This window comes from Lithobates pipiens, unplaced genomic scaffold (genome assembly GCF_037356315.1).
Source record: "Lithobates pipiens isolate NorthernLeopardFrog02 unplaced genomic scaffold, aLitPip1_a1.2 Scaffold_30, whole genome shotgun sequence".
Lineage (NCBI taxonomy): Eukaryota > Metazoa > Chordata > Amphibia > Anura > Ranidae > Lithobates > Lithobates pipiens.
The window spans coordinates 97,054,679-97,076,485 of record NW_027507791.1 but is presented as its reverse complement, the minus strand read 5'-3'; the positions used below and the strand labels follow the sequence as shown (position 1 = coordinate 97,076,485).

At 41.2% G+C, this 21,807-nt stretch overlaps 1 protein-coding gene across 9 annotated transcripts in view; it reads left to right on the top strand.

Annotated features, from left to right (window-relative positions):
* CAPN3 (calpain 3) overlaps positions 1 to 21,807 on the top strand; it is a 263,927-nt gene that overhangs the window by 28,821 nt on the left and 213,299 nt on the right. For 2 of the 9 annotated variants that reach the window (XM_077464670.1, XM_077464665.1), the window contains exon 1: positions 12,604 to 13,082. The exons of 6 other annotated variants lie outside the window; for them this stretch is intronic. In XM_077464670.1, the coding sequence (XP_077320796.1) occupies positions 12,831 to 13,082 (252 nt within the window). In that variant the 5' untranslated portion in view covers positions 12,604 to 12,830. Of the gene's footprint in view, positions 1 to 12,602; positions 13,083 to 21,807 lie in introns of those variants that run through there. One more of the 9 variants, XM_077464669.1, reaches the window with a different exon arrangement.

Here is a 21,807-nt window from a genome sequence, read left to right as displayed (position 1 = left end):
TATCTAAATGTTCACCCAGTCTAGCAGTGACCAAGCCTATACTGTTCACAATCGATCGTGCCAGAGGTGCTATTTCATTTTTATGAATTTTTCGTAATGTATAAATCACCGGAATCCTGCATGGGCTAGGGACCAAATATCTTTTCTCTTTTTTTATTTAATGCTTTCATCCTGAAGCCCAAATCAACCAGCTCAGCTAATTGTTTACTGTATAAATCCGTAGGGGTACTATGGAGTCTTTTGTATGTCTCCTTATCATTTAACATTTCCATAAGCTGGTTTGGATAAAATTACCACCCCGACTCCCCCACAACCCTTTATCAGCTGGGCATATGATAATATTATTTCTTCCTTCCAATGATTTAATACCCTCTCTGATATAATCAGAATTAATCTCTTTCTTTAATTGTAGCCCTTCCATGTCTTTTAGAGCCAAATATTTAAATACCTCTATATGATGGTTGTTTTGAGGATTAAAGATGGATCTATTGCGTAATCCACTATCAATCTGATCAGATATTGCAACTGGTTTATTATTGAAAATATTTTTTCATATTCAAGTTGCGAGCATACTTGTGTGTATCTATGTACACCTTAAATTTATTGAAAGGTTTCTTTGGGGCACATTTAAGCCCCAAATTGAACATGTTTAATTTCTAATGATTTAATGTGAAAAGTAGTGAAAACAAGCGCGCATCCACTGCTAGTCAGTTTAAAAAATAAATAAATGAATTGAAAAAATCAATCAAACCAGTGCACATAAATAACACAATTATAAAAATAATCAGTTTAAAAAAGTCATCAGAAAAATATTGCATGTGCTCATAATCATATAAAACAAAATGTCCACATAGATTAACCACTTCAGCCCGGGAAGGATTTACCCCTTTCCCGACCAAGCCCTTATTTGCGATACGGCACTGCGTCACTTTAACTGACAATTGCACGGTTGTGCGACGTTATACCCTAATAAAATTTTGTTCCCACAAATAAAGCTTTCTTTTGGTGGTATTTGATCATCTCCGCGGTTTTTATTTTTTGTGCTATAAACAAAAAAAGAGCGAACATTTTTAAAAAAAGAAATATTTTTTCCTTTTTGCTATAATAAATATGCCCAAAAATTATATAAAAAAACAAATTTCTTCCTCAGTTTAGGCTGATATATATTCTTCTACATATTTTTTGGTAAATAAAAAATGCAACAAGCATATATTGATTGGTTTAAGCAGAGTTATTGCGTTTACAAAATAGGGGATAGATTTGTCATTTTTATTATTAAGGTTTTTTATTAGTAATGGCTGCGATCTGCGATTTTTATCGTGACTGCGACATTACGGCGGACAGATTGGACACTTTTGACACTATTTTGGGACCATTGGCATTTATACAGCGATCAGTACTATAAAAATGCACTGATTACTGTGTAAATGTCACTGGCAGGGAAGGGGTTAAACACTAGGGGGCGATCAAGAGGTTAAGTGTGTTCCCTGGGTGTGTTCTAACTGTAGGGGGGTGGGTTCACTGGGGAGCAGTAGTTCACTGACAGCAGTGGGATCCCTGTCATGTTGCTAGGCAGAACAGGGAAATGCCTTATTTACATCTCCCCGTTCTGCCTCTCCTTTTGCGTGCCACCGAGGGACATCGAGTGTACGCCCGCTAGCCGCCAATGACACAGCAACGTGTGGGTACATTGTTGTGCGCACCCGTGCTACTTTGCCAATGTATATCAGCGTGAGCTGGTTAGCAAGTGGTTAAAAGGACCACAATGTGAGACAATGTGTATCTTCCAATGCTCTGAAGTCAGGGAATGATGATATCAATGCCGCTTACCAGATTCGTAGGATCTCATATTATAGAGATCAAAGATACCTGTGCAAAAGTCTGCCAGCAGGAATACAATCCTCCTGGGGTTCCTTTCAGGGAAAAAGGATGCTTATGGCGTATTAGCCTTTGTTCCCAGTCGATGCCTTAAAAGGGGAAACGCATCGGATGGAGCACTAGTCCTTGACGTCACCACGCAAACAGCTAGCTGGTCTGAGCCACGGCTGTTTGTGAAACAACTTTTTACCTTTCACTGTGTTCTTGAATGTAAGCGTTTACATTTTGTGGATATACTACACCATGAAGTCCTTCTTTTTTATCCTCTACCACCCAGGACCATCTAATAATAGATGATGACCTTTGTCTCCAAGCTTCTTTTCTAACTGGATATACTGATGTAACAGAAGGTGTCCCTTTTCCCTGAGAGAAACTGTATTCCTGCCTGCAGATTTTTGCACAGGCGTCTCTATATAATGAGATCCTACGAATCTGGCATTGATATTATCATTCCCTGACTCCAGAGCATTGGGAGTTACACATTATCTCACATTGTGGTCGTTTTAATCCATGTGGACTTTTTGTTTTATATGATTTATGAGCGCATGCAATATTTTTGTGATTATTCTTTTCACGCATTCATTTTTTGACATGACACTTTTTTGGTATCATAATTTTTTCAATTCATTTACCGTATTTATCGGTATATACCATGCGTCGGCATATAACAGGCAGCCCAATTTAATTATTTTTTTAAATAAACCACTTTGAAGCAAAATAATGGTCAGTGAGAATCAATGCAGCCTGATTAGTGCCCATCTGCAGCCTCAATGCAGCCTAATCTGTGCCCATCTGCAGCTTCAGTAAAGCCTGATCTGTGCCCATCTGCAGCCTGATCTGTGCCCATCTGCAGCCTGTTCATCACCCATCTGCCCCATCAATGCAGCTCACCATCTCTCATAGGACATCACCGAGCCGTCATCTGTTTACTCGGCTCTCAGTCGGCAGTCACATACACAGTCCCGCCTCCGTCATCGGCATTGGACCAGCTCCTGTGATAGACAGAACACTGGTCCAATGCAGGTGGCAGAGGCGGGACTGTTTGTGTGTGACGTGAGCAAAGTGGAGAGGAGATGACAGTTCAGTGATTTCCGGCGGCACTCGTTCTCCTTCTTCCCCTTTGAGGTGCTCTTTTGGCGTATAACATGCACCCGCAATTTTGTCCCTCTCTTCTAGGGAAAAGGTGCGTGTTATATGCCAATAAATACGCTATTTCTTTTTTCAACTGATTAGCAATGGATGCACACTTGTTATCACTACTTTACATGTTTTCTAGCTTTTAGTGTTTAGGCTATTTTCAAGCTACAGCACCCTGTTTTCTTACACCCTGTAGGGGTTAGCGAAGATATTCACCTTTTTATATATGATTTAATGTGACACTACTCAAATTGTATATCCCCTCATTTAGGTGTCCTTCCTTCTCTTTTTTGCGTTGTTTACGTCTCCCTGCCCTACATCCTCTGTCTTTTTGAATTGATAGATCCTCTCTGTATACATTTTGAGGTAGTCCTCCCCTCCCTCTTCCTCGGTTGTGTGGGGGGCAAAAAAACTCCTCGTGTTCTACCCCCTCTCCAACCATTCCCCTGTTGGAGAGGGGGCAGAAAAAGAGGAAGAATTAGGCTGAGAGTAGCCATCATTACATCCTTGATACGCCAATGATTGAAATTGATTCTGAATAGGGACCTGATATTCAAAATTTGCAGATTCATTGTAAGGCCTCATGCATACTGGACGTTAAAAACGTCCGTAGCTTTGCAGTGAGTTTTTCAATTTTTTTCAATGTTTTTGCAATAGCGTTTTTTAGAGTTTTTCCACGTTAGCATTTTAGCATTTTTTTTTTGAAGAATATTTTTTCAATGGATCAAAAACATTAAAAAATGCTGGTGAGCGACGTTTTTGAGCGTTTATCAGCGTTAGAGCATTTTTACAGCTGAAAAACATCACTTAGAACCCACTAAATTTTTTATTTATTTTTTATCAAAAACACCACTGCCCAAGACTGCTGATAACAGCCGCTGCTGATTTCTAAACACCTTTGGTGGAGGTCTGGGTGATTGGAAAGTCCTTCCACTCGGTGAACCCAAGGATTTAGTGTAACGATAGACTCGTTTTAATGTATTATTTTTAGTCTTAACAGTGTTCTTTTCTTTTGGACCTCTAATTCTAGCATTAATAATTGCTGACATATTATTAACTTGTCCAGTCACTTCCATCTTTTTAGATAGTTTATTATTATCTTCATTCTCAGAATTTTGCCAATGATACACATTATTAGTATTAAAGTCAGATAGATCTCTCCTAAATGTCCTTCCTTTTTTTTCTTTGGGTGTCTCTATCCACTTTTTCAATTTTTTTCTTGATATTAATATTAAATTCTTGCACCTCCTTAATAGGTTCCAATTTGACCTGCAAGTTTTTAATCTTATTATAGAGTCTATCCTTAATCTTTAGAGAACAAGTACCTGAACCTTCCTGTCCAGCATTATTAAAGAATGCAAGCCACTCATCCATAAACATTATCATTATGAAATTATTGAAGTGATATATCATTGTAAATTAATGATGAATTTTTAAATGTATACATTTGGGATAATGTTTTTTTATCAAGTTGCATTGATATTTATGCAGCATGTATGAATGTATATATGGCAAATGCTAGATATATCATTCCCGCAGGGACATTGGATGGGCTGGGTTTTGAATCTATATTTGCATAACTGGGAGTACTTAAATTAGGATGCTGTGCTGTACAACCAATCCCAGGACGAAGTCGGTATGACGAAACGTGTAGGGACTGTACGGCAACCAGAAGTGACGATCACGTACCACCGGAAATGACGTTCCGAGTGTTTTTGAATAAGGAAGTCAGGTTTTTCGTATGCTCGCCACGATACTATCATTGCCTTCTGGTAAGTGCACTTTCATTAGGCTGATGATGTAATGCTATGTTTAAATAAACATTTATATACGATATCACACTATCCGGAGTTTATTTTCTCCACATATTACGATTTTCCTTGGACCTCTATCTGATGGGAAGTCGCTTTAACCCTGAGGGGTTACTGCTTTTTTTTTGCCATTTGCCAATACTAGTTGGTGAATGTAAATCTGACTGGGGAAGTGGTAGCACGTTTACTCACATGGTGTGGTGACAGTTGAAAGCTCAGCAACAAAGTATTTGATTATGAAGCTACTTATGGACTATTCATTTCTTCACACCCTATCACTGTGGAGGTTTTTATTCAAATGATATTTGTATCTGCTAGCGCTACTATTTACCTTTACTATATATATATATATATATATATATATATATGTTTTTCTTTCTATAGTAGTTGCTCTACATGTTTATTACTACCGATTAGCTCTTTGCACGGTGCTTTGATCTTTCTTGGTGGCGTATTTTAAGATCTTATTGTTATTGCGTATAGAATATATACTGCTGTTCAGAGTACATAGAACACTGGAGCCTGGGGAACATCCATGCCATTTTTCTTTTCATTTTGGGGGGGACATTCGCACCATTTTTTTTGGTATTTTTGGCACAGGGTACCCCTTAACCACTTCAGCCCGGAAGGATTTACCCCCTTCCTGACCAGAGCACTTTTTGCAATACGGCACTACGGCGCTTTCACTGACAATTGCACTGTTGTCAATTGTCAATTTGTTGACAATTGTCATGTGACATTGCACCCAAACAAAATTGAAGTTTTTTTCCCACAAATAGAGCTTTCTTTTGGTGGTATTTGATCACCTCCTGCGGTTTTTATTTTTTGTGCTATAAACAAAAAGAGAGTGACATTTTTTTTTTAAAAGCAATATTTTTTACTTTTTGCTATAATAAATATCCCCAACAAAATATATTAAAAAAAACTAATTTCTTTCTCAGTTTAGGCCGATATGTATTCTTCTACATATTTTTGGTTAATAAAAAATCACAATAAGCGTATTTAGATTGGTTTGCACAAAATTTATAGCGTCTACAAAATAGGGGATAGATTTATGGCATTTTTATTCTTCTTTTTTTATTAGTAATGTCATGACTGCCACATTATGGCGGACACATCGGACACTTTTGACACTATTTTGGGACCATTGTCATTTATACAGTGATCAGTGCTATAAAAATGCACTGATTACTGTGTAAATGGCACTGGCAGGGAAGTGGTTAAACACTAGGGGGCAATCAAGGGGGTTAAGTGTGTCCTAGGGAGAGATTCTAACTGTGGGTGGGATTGTCTTACTAGAACATGACAGAGATCACTGCTTCCGATGACAGGGAGCAGTAGATCTTTGTCATGTTGCTAGGCAAAACAGAGGGGACATAGGGGACCCCCCTGTTCTGCTGTTCCGTGACATGATCGCAGGCTCCCAGTAGACATCGCGCACCCACAATGCCGCAATTTAAAGGGAACGTACCTGTACGCCCATTTACCCAGCCATGACATTGTGCCGATGTACATGGTTGTGTGCTGGTCGGCATTTGGGGGAACCCACATCATTTTTTTCAATGATTTTTATCTATATTGCCAGGATCCACCAATACATTACAGCTACAAGCAGTTTTAAATGACATTTTTTCCTTTAGAAATGTAATTTTGCTGTGGTACTGATATAAACATGGGAAAGATGCACTACTTTACAGGCAGACTAAAGAGACCCCCCGGGCACGATATTTAAAGGAATATTTAATTGTTATTGTTTCACTTTAAGCATTATTAAAATCACTTGCATATAAGCCTTTAAAATTAGCACTTTTGATTTTTCATGCTCGTGTCCCATAGACTTTAACGGTGTTCACATGTTCGCACAAATTTGTTGCATGTTCTGCTGCAAAGCGAACCGGGGGGTGATTGGATCATCCCTAATCAGCTACATGAATAAAAAACATGGAAAAGTGTTAAAGCATATCTATGGCCAAAATATAGTATTATATATTTATTTCCACATTGGATTTCAATTATTTCTAGCCTACTCCTATTATTCTGAATTAACTTAAAGTCTGTAAACTTACTTTGTAAAGATCATACACTTATGTCCTTGAATTCTGTGACACATATTCACTATGGCCTGTAGGTAGACACTGTTGTGTCACACCTTTCACAGAGCCTGCCATCTGAACTACTGAGGTGCTGAGAGGAAGATTTTCAGGAGGCAGAATCACTGCTTGCAGGCAGCAAGTTACCATGGGATATGTACATATTGTACCACCCTCTAGTGTGTTCTAGGTTTGTTAGTACTAAGTTTGTTTAGGTAAATTTAGTCCAGCTCAGGGCTACGCCTGAGCTTTGAATCTGGGTCAGGGTTTTTCTGACTAAGGGCTGGATGACTCATCCTAGCAGCATCTCTGGTGCCTCCCCTGTTTTCTGGGACATTGGAGTATGTTCTAAACTTAGTGGTTGGAGGTTAGGAGGAGCTGCTTGGCATATTTGAGGACCATAGCCAATCCCTAGTAAATGGTTGGCAGGGGGTAGGCTACCTCATAAATAGGCATGAGTAATGCCAGGGGGGTCAGGTGGAAGATGGAGATGGAGTGCTGAGGAGGCTGTCGGTGGCCCTCAAGGGTGCCCCCTAGTCTGGGGGGGTGAACTTGGACAAGGGCATGGGTGCTGGAAGGATCCTGCCATAACACACAGAGGAATCCCTTCTTGGAGGTACAGGAGCAAGAAGAGAGGACAGCAGGAGCAGGTCAGCACTGCCGGGAGATCACTTGAGTGTCAGCCTGGAGGACTGTGATGGAGAAATTAGCCTGGAAGGCTAGTAAAGGGACAGCTGCAGCTAGGGGGTTGGCAGTGCCTGAAGAGGTGGTGCTGGGATCAGCTGGCACAGGAAGAGGTGTACAAGATGAACACTGTAATGTTGCTGCACAACCAAGGGGCCTTGGGTTCCTGCCTGTAATAGACCTTTAATCTGACTGAGTGACTGTTAGATCTTCACACAGTGATTCAGCTGGGTTGCGCAAGCAATTGTGTGCTGGAGGAAGAAGTGGAGTTGTATATAGACTGTATATAGAAATTGTATATAGGAAGATTTTAGCTCAGTGAAGCTGGCCCCCCTACAATCAGCACAAATAAAAACTCAAGTGTGTTTCTTTAGTGCTACGTTTGTGCTGTTTTGTACTGTACACATTTACATTTGTGCTGTTTTTCTTTTTAAAATATTAGCAATAGTTTTTTTCAGACTATGACATCACCTAGCCCCCCCTACGACAGCCAAATGGCACAAAATCAGGGTGGTTAGTTAGTGTCGTGCTTGTGCTTGTTTGTGTCGTTTAATTTTCTGTTCTAGTTTTTATTGTTTTTGCATTATTAATGGTTCATTAAAGGTCACCAAAGGTCACTCAGCCCCCAAATGACATGAAACTGGTCTTGTTGGTTAGTGCTTAAGTTTGTACTGGTTTGTGCTGTTATGGTTTTTATTTTGGCTGTTTATTTGTGCTGTTATGGTTTTTAAGCTATAACAGTTTTTTTTTTCAAACACCACTCACTTTGTCCTCTCCCACAATCAGCACAAGTAAAAAAAAAAAAGTGTGTTCCTTCAGTGCTACGTTTGTGCTGTTTTGTGCTGTTTAAATTAAATTTCCTTTCTACCTTTTATCGTTTTTGTGTTATTAATGATTTATTAAAGGTCACCAAAGGTCACTCAGCCCCCCTACAACACCCAAAGGACATGCAACTGGGCTCGTTGGTTAGTGCTACATTTGTGCAGTTTTGTACTGTTGAAATCTCCATTCTATCTTTTATGATTTTTGCGTTATTAATGATTTATTAAAGTGGTTGTAAACCCTTACAAATCACTTTGACCTACAGGTAAGCCTAGATTAAGGCTTACCTGTAGGTCCAAGCAATATCTCCTAAACCTATATGGTTTAGGAGATATTTGGGTGAAAACGGGCACCGCTGTCTACGGCGCAGGCGCCGTAGACAGCGGCGCGCAGGCGCACTGAGCGCGGCATTCTCAGCGACGGAGCTGCCGCGCGTGTTGGCTCCCGTGCGCATGTGCGGGAGTGACGTTATCGCTGCTTCGCCGAATGACAGCGGCGGAGCTGCGAGACCCCACCAACAAGATGGATGCGGCGGACTACAGGGGACAGCGGCGACTTCGCTGGCTCCTGTGTCAGGTAAGTGACACATAATGGGCTACTATGTGATGCATAGTAGTCCATGCAGGGAATGAAAGAGGAAGTAAACTCATCAGGGTTTACTTCCTCTTTAAAGGTCACCAAAGATCACTCAGCCCCCCCCCACACCTGCCAAATGATACGAAACTGTTCTCTTTGTTTAATACTACGTTCGTGCTGCTAAAATGTAGATTTCTGGTGTCATGGTTTTATAGTTTTTTTTTTCAAGCCCCACTCACTTTGCCCCCCCCCCCCCCTTACAATCAGCACAAATTATAATTTAAGTGTGTTTCTTTAGTGCTACGTTTGTGCTGTTCAAATTTCCTTTCTATCTTTTATTGTGTGTTATTAATGATTTATTAAAGGTCACCAAAGGTCACTCAGCCCCCCTACAACTGCCAAATGATATAAAACTGTTCTCGTTGGTTAGTACTACATTCGTGCTGTTAAAATGTATATTTCTGGTGTTATGGTTTTTAAGTTATAACAGTTTTTTTCTTTCAAACCCCACTCACTTTGCCCCCCACCTACAGTCAGCACAAAAAATAATTTAAGTGTGTTTCTTTAGTGCTACTTTGTGCTGTTTAAATTTCCGTTCTATCTTTTATTGTGCTGTTTAAATTTCCTTTCTATCTTTCACTGCATAACAGCAGAAATAAAAATGTTAGCAGCGCAAACCAGCACAAATGTAGCACTAACCAACAAGACCAGTTTTGTGTCATTTGGGTGTTGTAGGGGGGCTGAGTGACCTTTAATAAATCATTAATAACGCAAAAAACTATAAAAGATAGAAAGAAAATGTAAACAGCACAAACGTAGCACTAAAGAAACATATCTAAATTATTACTTGTGCTGATTGTAGAGGGGGCAAAGTGAGTGGGGTTTAAAAAAAAAAAACTGTTATAACTTAAAAACCATAACAGCAGAAATAAAAATGTTACCAGCACAAACCAGCACAAACGTAGGGTTCCCCTAAAACTATATACCAGACCCTGGTGTGGATTTTGAGGGGGAACCCCATGCAAAAAAATAAAAAGATTGATTCCCCCCAAAAAACTCATACCAGACCCTTATCGGAGCATGCAGCCTGGTAGTCCATGCAGCCTGAACCATTGCAGACAACGTGGCCAAATTTTGCCGGTGTCATTGGCCAAATATGGCTACAACCAAGTTTTGTCTGTGTCATTGCCTAAATATGGCAACAAGGCCATATTTGGTCAGTTATGTAACGTTATTCCTGCTGCTTTATTTACATGGCTGGGAATTTTTATTTAATCGGGCCAAATTACATCATTGGTTGCTAAGGACGCGGTGACAAATAGGAAGCTGTCATGCACAGTATCGGCCGAAATACTGAAACTATATATGATTTTCAGCTCTAGCCAAACATGCTAAATGCCTGGCATTTGAATAATTGCCCAAACAGCCAAAGTTCAGTCTAAACTTGTGTTCAGACCAAATCTTGAGCTCATATCTAATGAACACACGTCATACTATTACTACTTCTAAATATTGTATGGCAGCCTGCTGAGAAACCTATGCAGAGATTCCTGTTCATATGATAGGACTGGCAGCTGGTTATAAAAAGCATCATCCACAAGGTAAGGTTCCAACAGTAGTCATAAGATCATTTAGACACAGGCCATACATCCAAATGAAGGTCATTCATTTCAAAAACCGTTGTATCACTTTCTTATTTTTTCCTAGCTCAAATTAGCATTTTATAAGATACTTACTTTGTCCTGTGTTCCCAGCTTTGCCTCAATTTGGGGGGACTCCCTTTTTTGGAACCAAATTACTCTGTCAAAGTTGTTAATCTTTTTTGGTCTGATGTAGATTTGTATAAAAAATGTACTATTTATCTACCAAAAAACGTTAAACTATGCCAAGCCTTTGTTTGAGCATCTATATTATTGCTATTTAATTATTGTTGTTTTAAGCTACCACTATATAGAAAAAAACAGCTGAGAAAAAGGCAGTTATGGATTTTACCAACTTGTTTTGTCTACTAATTATTTGTGGTTTGTGTAACTGGGGGAGTGTCAGGGATTTGTCTTTTGTCTACATACTGGGGAAGAATTACTAAAACTGGAGCACTTAGAATCTGATGCAGCTATGGCATCGTAGCCAATCAGCTTCTAACTTCTGCTTGTTCAATGCTGCAGAGGATAACATACCTAGTACGGGATCCGACACGTCCGGTTCTGGGGCGCAAATGCATGCCACTGATCACCCACTCCCCCTGTGATTATACACAATGGGAGGTGATCTGAAGGTACTATGGACTCTGTGTCCGCTGGCACCCACCAATCATCCAGCACAGAGGAAGAACAGTGGTCTGCCTATGTATCGCCGTTCTGTCAGTAGGGAAAGCATGTATTCTGTGTTCCTGCAAAGCAGGGACATGGATCCATGCCTTCCCTTTGTAAAAGAACCTCCCACAGTACAATAAAACATTGGTCAGGCACACAGCTAACCCTTTGATCGCCTCTGATGTTAACCCCTTCCCAGTCAGTGCATATTTGAAGCACTGATCACTGTATTAGTGTCACTGGTGCCCTAGAAAGTGTCAAAAGTGTCAGTTAGTAACTGTCCACTGCAATATCGCAGTCCAGCTATAAGTCACTGATCGCTGCCATTACTAGCAAAAATAAATCATTTTTAAAAAGAATAAATAAAAATATCCAATAGATTGTAGATGCTATTACTTTTGCACAAACCAATCAATATACACTTATTGGGATTTTACCAAAAATATGTAGAAGAATACATGTTGGCCTAAATCGATGAAAAAATTAGATTTTTTTGTAAAAAATGTATTGGATATGTTTTATAACAGAAAGTAAAAAACATTGTTTTTTTTTCAAAATTGTCAGCCTTTTTTTGGTTATAGCGCAAAAAAATAAAAACTGCAGGGGGGATCAAATACCACCAAAATAAAGCTCTATTTGTGAGAGAGAAATTTTATTTGTGTACAGTGTTGCACAACCATGCAATTGTCAGTTAAAGTAATGCAGTGCCGTATTGCAAAAGAATGGCCTGGTCATGAAGGTGAGTAAATCTTTCGTAGGGGAAGTGGTTAAATAAAAAAATATATATATATTTTTTTTGCTGTACAAATGTATTTGCTGTTTATGTCACTTTATTAACATCAGGACAGTGTAGTTTACAGTAAACTTAGATCAGCCTGCATTATTCAAGTTATTTAGTGCCAGCCTGTGCAGTAATAACCCACGTACAGGCAGATAAGGCTTCAGTTTTCCAGTGTTGTGGAGATGCCAGAAAATATGAGGATACATGACAGTGATGGCTTCATTAGCCTCACACAATAGTGCAAAGCAGATCCCCTATGCATTCGTTCATTCATTCAGTGGTATAGGATTAGTGTATACCGTCTGTTTAGAAAGGCCCATGCCCTATTCTGTTGACGACAGTTTTTAAAAGGATGAATGACTTCTGCTGAGACAGGGACAAGCCAGGGTGGGATTTGTTTTACACGTTAAAGCAGAACAAAAGAAAGAAAAAACTAGGGGAAAAAAAGTTATAGTGAAGCATTGCGTTTAGTGTTCCTCCACTTCAAATTCATACATGAACATGGCTTACATACATCCATTCCTGAAAGCAGCTGAGAATAAAGCATACTAGTGCCACAGATCAGTCATATGACCGACAACCCTTGGGGTCATTGTTACAATTAATGATAGTGAATTGGGCACTCGTATGCCACTCTGCCAGGTTGTAGCCAAAAAGGGAATTATCTGGTTGGATTTATGCCTAATGCACATTGAAGAGACTGATTAGTAGTGCCACCCACCAAATCCTGTACGAAGCCATGCCTTTCATCCCTTCGGGGTTCTTTTGTGACCGAGTGATCCGGGAAAGGGATCGACGAAATGGAGAAGGATCCCTTAACAAGCCTCTGAAGTTTGAAGGGCAGGATTTTGTGACATTAAGAAAGGAGTGTCTTAGCAAGAAGAAATTGTTCGAAGATGACATCTTCCCTGCCGGTGGACAGTCTTTGGGCTACAAGGAGTTTGGACAGAAGGCCAACAAGGTGAAGAACATTGTTTGGAAAAGACCCAAGGTCAGAAGTTTATGTATGTTCCTTATCATGTTGAACATGTATTCCTTTTTTTTCTTCACTCTATTTGTAACACATGTAATGTATTTATTTACATGTTACTTTGTTTTTTTACTATACTACAGGTAAATGTTTGGATGTACCATCTGTTTGGTGTATCCTGAAGGAAAACAGTATCCAAATACACTTAGTAATAAAGGGCTGTTGCAAGTTAAATATGCAAATATGCATAAAATACAGTCATATTACATATAATACATATTACTAAGCTGATAAACCTAATTCTAATAAACTAGTATCTGTGTAAGTCAGTCATTTCAACCTTGTGATTGAGTATGTCATGCCATACCATAACTATTCAAACAAAAAGCACCTTAAAATATGCTGCATTGCTGTATTAATTATAATCCATAACATACAAAAGTTACATTCATATATTGTATCAAGAACAATCCTAACCCATTAGAAACCTTAATTCTAAAATAATATACTAAATATATAGGTGACCGTTAGATCTTCATTCAAAGACTGCCTACAAATAAAGGTGAAATATTTGAATAAATGACACATAATATTGAACTAGTTTATTTATGCTCATGATCTAAATTAGCAAAATGGCGATGTGTCATGTGAAAAAAATAAGCATGCTCTTACATTTATCACCACCCTAAATCCATGAAATTTGAATCAGGTGTTCCATTTTAGATGCCATTGGTTACAATTTCCTTAGCCTAAGTTCACATAAATGCAAGTGCGGGACTGCATGTAAATCGCACGTGTTCTTGCACACAGGCACCCGCAGCCAAAATTTGTTGCTGTTTAGTAAACATGTAATTTTTAATGGCCTCCCCATTTATCAGAAAATGCGGAACATTTTTGGGTGCACAAAGCCACATAAGCCACGAACAGGCAGTTAAGGCTTCAGTTTTTTTTTATGTTGTGGAGATGCCAGAAACTATGAGGATACCTGACAGTGATGGCTTCATTAGCCTCACACAATAGTTCAGTTCTGTGCAGCTGCCCTGTAGGTGCATTTTCATAAAATGTCGGGGACTTCCCCCCTATAAAATGAAAGGGCTTACGTGCTAGCACAAATGCACCTGCACAAAAAGCAGAGGTGTGAACATGGGCTTAGGGAGTATATAGCTGAAAACTGTCTTGGATAAACCTCAAATATCTAGGATCTGGTGTTCTCTTTTCTATTGATGTGTGGTGTCATCATGCCAAAAAAAGCTTTCTAATGCCGCGTTCTTACGATCGGAATTTTGGTCGGAAAAAGCTCTGATGGTTTTCCCGACAGAATTCAGACGGGATTTCGCTCAAGCTGTCTTGCACACGGTCACAACAAATTCCAACTGTCAAGAACGCGGGGACGTACAACACGTACCACGGGACTAGAAAAAGGAAGTTCAGTAGCCAATAGCCAATAGCTTCCATCTCGTAGTTGAATCTGAGCATGCGTAAGTTTTTGTGCGTCGGAATTGCATACACACAAACGCATTTTCGGATAGGAACTTTTTCCGACCGAAAAATTGATAACATGCTCTCAATCTTTTGCTGGCAGAAATTCAGCCAGCAAAAGTCAGATGGAGCACACACACGATCGCATTTTCCGACCAAAAGCTCTCATCAGTCTTTTGCTGGCCGACTTTACGATCATGTGTACGCCGCATTAGGCCCTCAGACAGGAGGTTGTCAATCCCTAGGTGTCTGGCAAGGGATTTAAGAAGATTGACAAATGTCTGCTAATTTATCTAGGACTGGCTAGCTCAGCAAATTCAGTCCAAGGGATGACTGTTTAATGCCAAAGCAAGTCTTCAAGAATTCCAAAATTACATTGTGGGATTTTCACATAACTTTTGCTACAGTTGGTATCAAATTATGTCCACCTAAAATCAACAAGAGATTGTACCAATTTAACCTACATAGAAGGTGTGCCAGGAAAAAGCCTTTGCTCTACAACAGGAGCATTAGGGAAAGATGACATTTTACTATGAAACAAACTGAAAAAGACCAGACCTTCTAGAACACAGATTGATGATTCAAAGATAGAGTTGTTTGGTTAGAGTAATAGACATGTTTGCACTAACCAAAAACAGCAACTTAGTAGAGGGACCCCACACGAACAGTGAAGCATGCTGGTAGAAATGTTGACAATTGCGCAGTAGTGCGACACTGTACTCAAACAAAATTGGCATCCTTTTTTTTCCACAAATAGAGCTTTCTTTTGGTGGTATTTGATCACCTCTGTGGTTTTTATTTTTTGCACTATAAACAAGCAAATTTTGGGGAAAAAAGCAATATTTTTAACTTTTTACTAGAATAAATATCCCCCCAAAAAATATTAAACAAACGTCTTCCTCAGTTTAGGCTGATATATATCCTTCTACATATTTTTGGTAAAAAAAAAATCGCAATAAGCGTATATTGATTGGTTTGCGCAAAAGTTATAGTGTCTACAAAATAGAAAATAGATTGATGGCATTTTTATTTATTTTTACTAGTAATGGCAGCGATCTGCAATTTTTAGCTGTGGACAGATCAGACACTTTTGACACATTTTTGGGACCATTGACATTCATACAGCGATCAGTGCTAAAAAAATGCACTGATTACTGTGTAAATGTCACTGGTAGGGAAGGGGTTAACACAGGGGGGCGAGGAAGGGGTTACCTGTGTTCCCTGCTAGGTGTTTCTAACTGAGTGGGGATGTGACTTACTAGAGGAGGAGCCAGATCGCTGTTCCTACTTAGTAGGAACAGCCGATCTGTCTCTCTTGACAGAATGGGGATATGTGTGTTTACACACACACACACCCCTGTTCTGGCTCTCGTGCCCGTGATCGCACGTGGCCGGCGCATCGCGTCCACCCGCCATGCAGTGGGCGCGTGCACCACCGGCAGCACACACGTGCCTGATATGGCTCTTAAAAGAGCTGATGTACAGCTACGGCGATTCGCAGGAACATACCGAGCCGACCTGCTGCAGTATAATGATGGTGACGGCTGGTTGGCAAATGTGTCAGATTCTTCATAAACTTTAAGATCTTTCAAATTATTAGAAGTGGAACCATAACTAGTGTGCTGCAATCACTTGCACTCATGCTCCCTGAGAATGGTTGTAGATTGGAGCACCAAGCGGGGGGAAAATTGGATCACTGAAGATCTGGACCCCGCACTCTAAGTAAGGTGTGATGTAGATCAGGGGTCTCCAAAATATGGCCCAAGGCCAAATAGGTCCCACTGCAAGATTTTATCCCTTCCTCCACTGTAATAGAGGACTCTGACGTAAAGAGGGACAGGGAAGACTGTAAGGAGGACTTTGATGGGATTTCCAATGTAAAGGGGACTCAAGATTATTTAAAATTGTGTTGTTTTGTTTTACTGAAGTTTTTTCTCAGTTGTTTTAAATAATGCATGCTGGTTACAAACTTCAAGTAAAATTGCATTACTTAATTGAAATTTGACTTGTTGATTTATAAAACTGATTTTTTTTTCACCCCACAAATATTTGTAAAACATACAATATGGCCCTCATACTGCAAAGTTTAACCACTTTCAGACCGGACCATTTTGCTGGTAAATGACCAGAAGTCTTTTTACAATTTGGCACTGCGCTGCTTTAACTGGTAATTGCACGGTCATGCAATGTTGTACCCAAACAAAATTTGCGTCCTTTTCTTCCCACAAATAGAGCTTTCTTTTGATGGTATTTGATTGCCTCTGCGATTTTTATTTTTTGCGATATAAATGGAAAAAGACCGCAAATTTTGAAAAAAAATGATATTTTCTACTTTTTGTTATTAGAAAAATCCAATAAACTCAATTTTAGTCATACATTTAGGCCAAAATGTATTCAGCCACATGTCTTTGGTAAAAAAAAAGTCAATAACTGTATATTTATTGGTTTGCGCAAAAGTTGTCACATCTACAAACTAAGGTACGTTTTCTGGAATTTACGCAGCTTTTAGTTTACGACTGCCTATCTCATTTCTTGAGGTGCTAAAATGGCAGGGCAGTACAAAACCCCCCCAAATTACCCCATTTTGGAAAGTAGACCCCCTAAAGGAAATTGATAAGTGGCATGTTGAGCCCATTGAATATTTTATTTTTTTGCCTCAAGCGATTGAATAATGACAAAAAAAAATGTATTTTATTTTTTTACACAAAGTTGTCACTAAATGATATATTGCTCACACATGCTATGGGCATATGTGAAATGACACCCCAAAATAAATTCTGCTGCTTCTACTGAGTACGGGGATACCACATGTGTGGGATTTTTTGGGAGCCTAGCCGCGTACGGGGCCCCGAAAGCCAAGAACCGCCTTCAGGTTTTCTAAGGGCGTAAATATTTGACTTCACTCCTCACTACCTATTACAGTTTTGAAGGCCATAAAATGCCAAGATGGCACAAAACCCCCACAAATGACCCCATTTTAGAAAGTAGACACCCCAAGCTATTTGCTGAGAGGCATGTTGAGTCCATGGGATATTTTATATTTTGCCACAAGTTGCGGGAAAATTACAAACTTTAATTTTATTTTATTTTTATTTTCACAAAGTTGTCACTAAATGATATATTGCTCACACATGCCATGGGCATATGTGAAATGACACCCAAAAATAAATTCTGCTGCTTCTCCTGAGTACGGGGATACCACATGTGTGGGATTTTTTGGGAGCCTAGCCGCGTACGGGGCCCCGAAAGCCAAGAACCGCCTTCAGGTTTTCTAAGGGCGTAAATATTTGACTTCACTCCTCACTACCTATTACAGTTTTGAAGGCCATAAAATGCCAAGATGGCACAAAACCCCCACAAATGACCCCATTTTAGAAAGTAGACACCCCAAGCTATTTGCTGAGAGGCATGTTGAGTCCATGGAATATTTTATATTTTGCCACAAGTTGAGGGAAAATTACAAACTTTTTTATTTTATTTATTTTTTTCACAAAGTTGTCACTAAATGATATATTGCTCACGCATGCCATGGGCATATGTGAAATGACACCCCAAAATAAATTCTGCTGCTTCTCCTGAGTACGGGGATACCACATATGTGGGACTTTTTGGGAGCCTAGCCGCGTACGGGGCCCCGAAAACCAAGCACCGCCTTCAGGCTTTCTAAGGGCGTTACAGTTTTGAAGGCCATAAAATGCCAAGATGGCACAAACGCCCCCCAAATGACCCCATTTTGGAAAGTAGACACCCCTAAATTTAGGGGTACACTAGTGAGACTAGGTAATAAATGGCGGGTGCCCTGAAACTAACCCAAATACCTACCTGCCTAACTAGCGTCACCTGTGACACTAATACAGCGATCAGAAAAACGATCGCTTATTAGGCTGGGTTCACACTGGAGCGATGCAGGAACGCCACAAATCCGCGGCGGGTTCCCGCACCGCATGCCTCCCGGCGGCAGTTCACACTGCCCTATGCGAACTGCTGGGAGTGTCAGTGAAATGTTAATGACACCCGCAGTGCGATCTGCAAACTCGGATCGCATGGTGTGAACACCCATGTGATCCGATTCTGCTGCGGACCAAAAAAAGGGTCCCGTGCGAGTTTGCGGCGGGTGCGGCAATCTGTATGGCTGAACTCGAATCGCACAGAGATCGGATGTGATTTGCACTGCAGTGCGGTGCGAATCACATCCGTTCTCAAACCGCTGCAATGTGAAACCAGCCTTAGTGACACTGGCGACGGGGGGGTGATCACGGGGTTAAACCTTTATTGGGGGGGTTAGGGGGGTACCTTAGAACTAAAGGGGGCTAACCCTAACTGCCCTAACAGTTATTACAGTCACAAATGACACCCGCCGGGTGATCAGGGGGTTAAACCTTTATTAGGTAATAAATGGCGGGTGCCCTGAAACTATAAAAAAATAACTAACCAACCAGCGTCACCTGTAACAGTTATATGGTGATCACTGGTGAAAGGGTTAACTAGGGGGCAATCAGGGGGCTTTATGCGGTAGTATATGGGGGTCCCTGGCGCTATAAAAAGCTGCGGTGAACTTAAATACCTACCTGCCTAACTAGCGTCACCTGTGACACTAATACAGCGATCAGAAAAATGATCGCTTATTAGGCTGGGTTCACACTGGAGCGATGCGGGAACGCCACGAATCCGTGGCGGGTTCCCGCATCGCATGCCTCCCGGCGGCAGTTCACACTGCCCTATGCGAACTGCTGGGAGTGTCAGTGAAATGTTAATGACACCCCCAGATCAGTTCGCATATCGCAGTGCGATCTGCAAACTCGGATCGCATGGTGTGAACACCCATGCGATCCAATTCTGCTGCGGACCAAAAAAAGGGTCCCGTGCGAATTTGCGGCGGGTGCGGCGGGTGCGGCGCGAATTCAGCCATACTATCTATATGGCTGAACTCGAATCGCACAGAGATCGGATGTGATTTGCACTGCAGTGCGGTGCGAATCACATTCGTTCTCATAAACCGCTGCAATGTGAACCCAGCCTTAGTGACACTGGCGACGGGGGGTGATCACGGGGTTAAACCTTTATTGGGGGGGTTAGGGGGGCACATTAGAACTAAAGGGGGCTAACCCTAACTGCCCTAACAGTTATTACAGTCACAAATGACACCAATGCAAAAAAAAAAAATGCAATTGGTGTCACTGTGACTGGGGGGGGCAGGGGTAATTGGGGGGTGATCGGGGGGTAAAGGGGGGGTGTGAGTGTGCCTGGCATGTTCTACTGTACGTGTGGTGTGTTGGTGCAACTCACCGATCCTCTCTCCTCGGTGCCGGAACGAAAAATACCGACACGGAGGAGAGATTACATCACTTCCTCTCCTGTGAGGAGAGGAAGTGATGTCAGGGAGCATTTCTATTCGTCGGGAGCGATCGCGAGGGGGTGGCCATGAATGAATGGCTGCCCCCTCATCCCGGATCGCTCCCGAACGAATGCCGACCGCCGCAGGCACCGGGGGGGGCCCGGTCGGGCCCCCCACCCGCGGGAAGGCAGGGACTTATATATACGCCCATATGCCTGCCCGTGCCATTCTGCCGACGTATATCGCCGTGCGGCGGTCGGCAAGTGGTTAAAGACCCCTGCTCTAGGTCTTTTTTTAGCTTTTGGATGGATTGGTGAGGGGTTAGAATTCTGTCAGGTTTGTATTGCTACCTTTGTCCCAATTAGGGACATTAATTGTCATGTTCACCAATGCTACTGGAAATAAAAGTGAGGTTCAAATGCTTGCATTGCCACCAGAACAGGAAAAGAAGGGAAATCTTATAATGGGACACATGTTTCTGTGATAGCTCTCTAAGTAGGGATATGCCTCTAATGTCCTCTCTCTTCCTTTTGAGCCGGAAAAACAAACCTCTGGTGTTGATATATTTTTATAATTTTTTGTTATAGCATAAATATATGAAATAATATATTGTAGCTACCATCTATAATTTAGAAGCTGGTCCTCCTCTATTTGACTGCTAATTAACTTGTTTAACTGGTTTATAAAGGCTAGTTGAACAGGAAGTGATTTTGTCAGGAAAGGTGGGGGCAGGAATTTAGATAACACAGCCATGTGCTGAAGACAGGGTGGGAAGTCTGAAAGAAGACCTAGGTAGAAGAAATGGGGATCAATAACCCCAAGGAAGGTTTGTGCCAGAAGGCCCAGAAAGACCAGAGAAGGAACTTCACCTAGGTATGACACTAAATCTACACCACAAGAGCACCCGGTTTCCTGCAATCTGCTTGAGTAGCCTGCAGTTCTGATTGTTACAGAAATTGTGAACTATAACCCGAGCTAAGTAACTTTTTAGCGTACCCCTTTAGCATACAGGCCATTGTCAATGCTTATTTGTAGTGTTGGGCGAACGGTTTGGCCTGAGCATAAATTCGACAAACATCCAAATTGTTGGGGCATTTGACCGTTCGGCCCGCCGAGCACCCCAAAATGCACTGCAGGCTGCAAAGTGTATTGGAAGCCTTAAAGGGATTGTAAAGTTAATTTTTTTTTTTTTAAATAACAAACATGTTATACTTACCTCCACTGTGCAGCTCGTTTTGCACAGAGTGGCCCTGAACCTGGTCTTCTGTGGTCCCTCGGCGGCTGTCTCGGCTTCTTCCCGCAGGTACTTCTCACGTTCATGCGAGCTCCCTCGCATGGTGAGAAGCACCTGCGAGCGCGCTTCCGTGATACAGCCGGCGCTATAGCCACTCACTGTATCACACGGCCCCGCCCCCTGACGCTTCGCTTCAGTGGATGTGATTGACAGCAGCGTGAGCCAATGGCTGCGCTGCTTTCCATCCATCCACTCAAACCAATCAGCGGCCAGGCTGAATGGCGAGGAAGGACAGCGGGAGCGAACGCGGGATTTTCGAGGGGTGAGGTAAGTAAAACGGGGGGCTGGGGGCGCAGGCACTGTCAGATGTTTTTTCACCTTAATGCATAGAATGCATTAAGGTAAAAAATCATTTACCTTTACAACCCATTGCTGAAGTAATGAAGGATTTTCCCAATCAGGGCACAGAACTCTGTCAGAGCCATGATTAGAGAAAGTAATGATGGCTGGGCCCAATCATGGCTCATTGCTCATAGACCCAACCCCTCTATAAAAGGATCCTTCCAACATCAGTCATTTTCAGTGTGATATTGGAGTGGAGATAGATAGAACAGGGCTCTACTAGCATGTTAGTTTGCTATAGTTTGCTTGAGAGTGTTCGTTAAGTGTAAATATAGTGATAGTGCAGTGTGAGCATA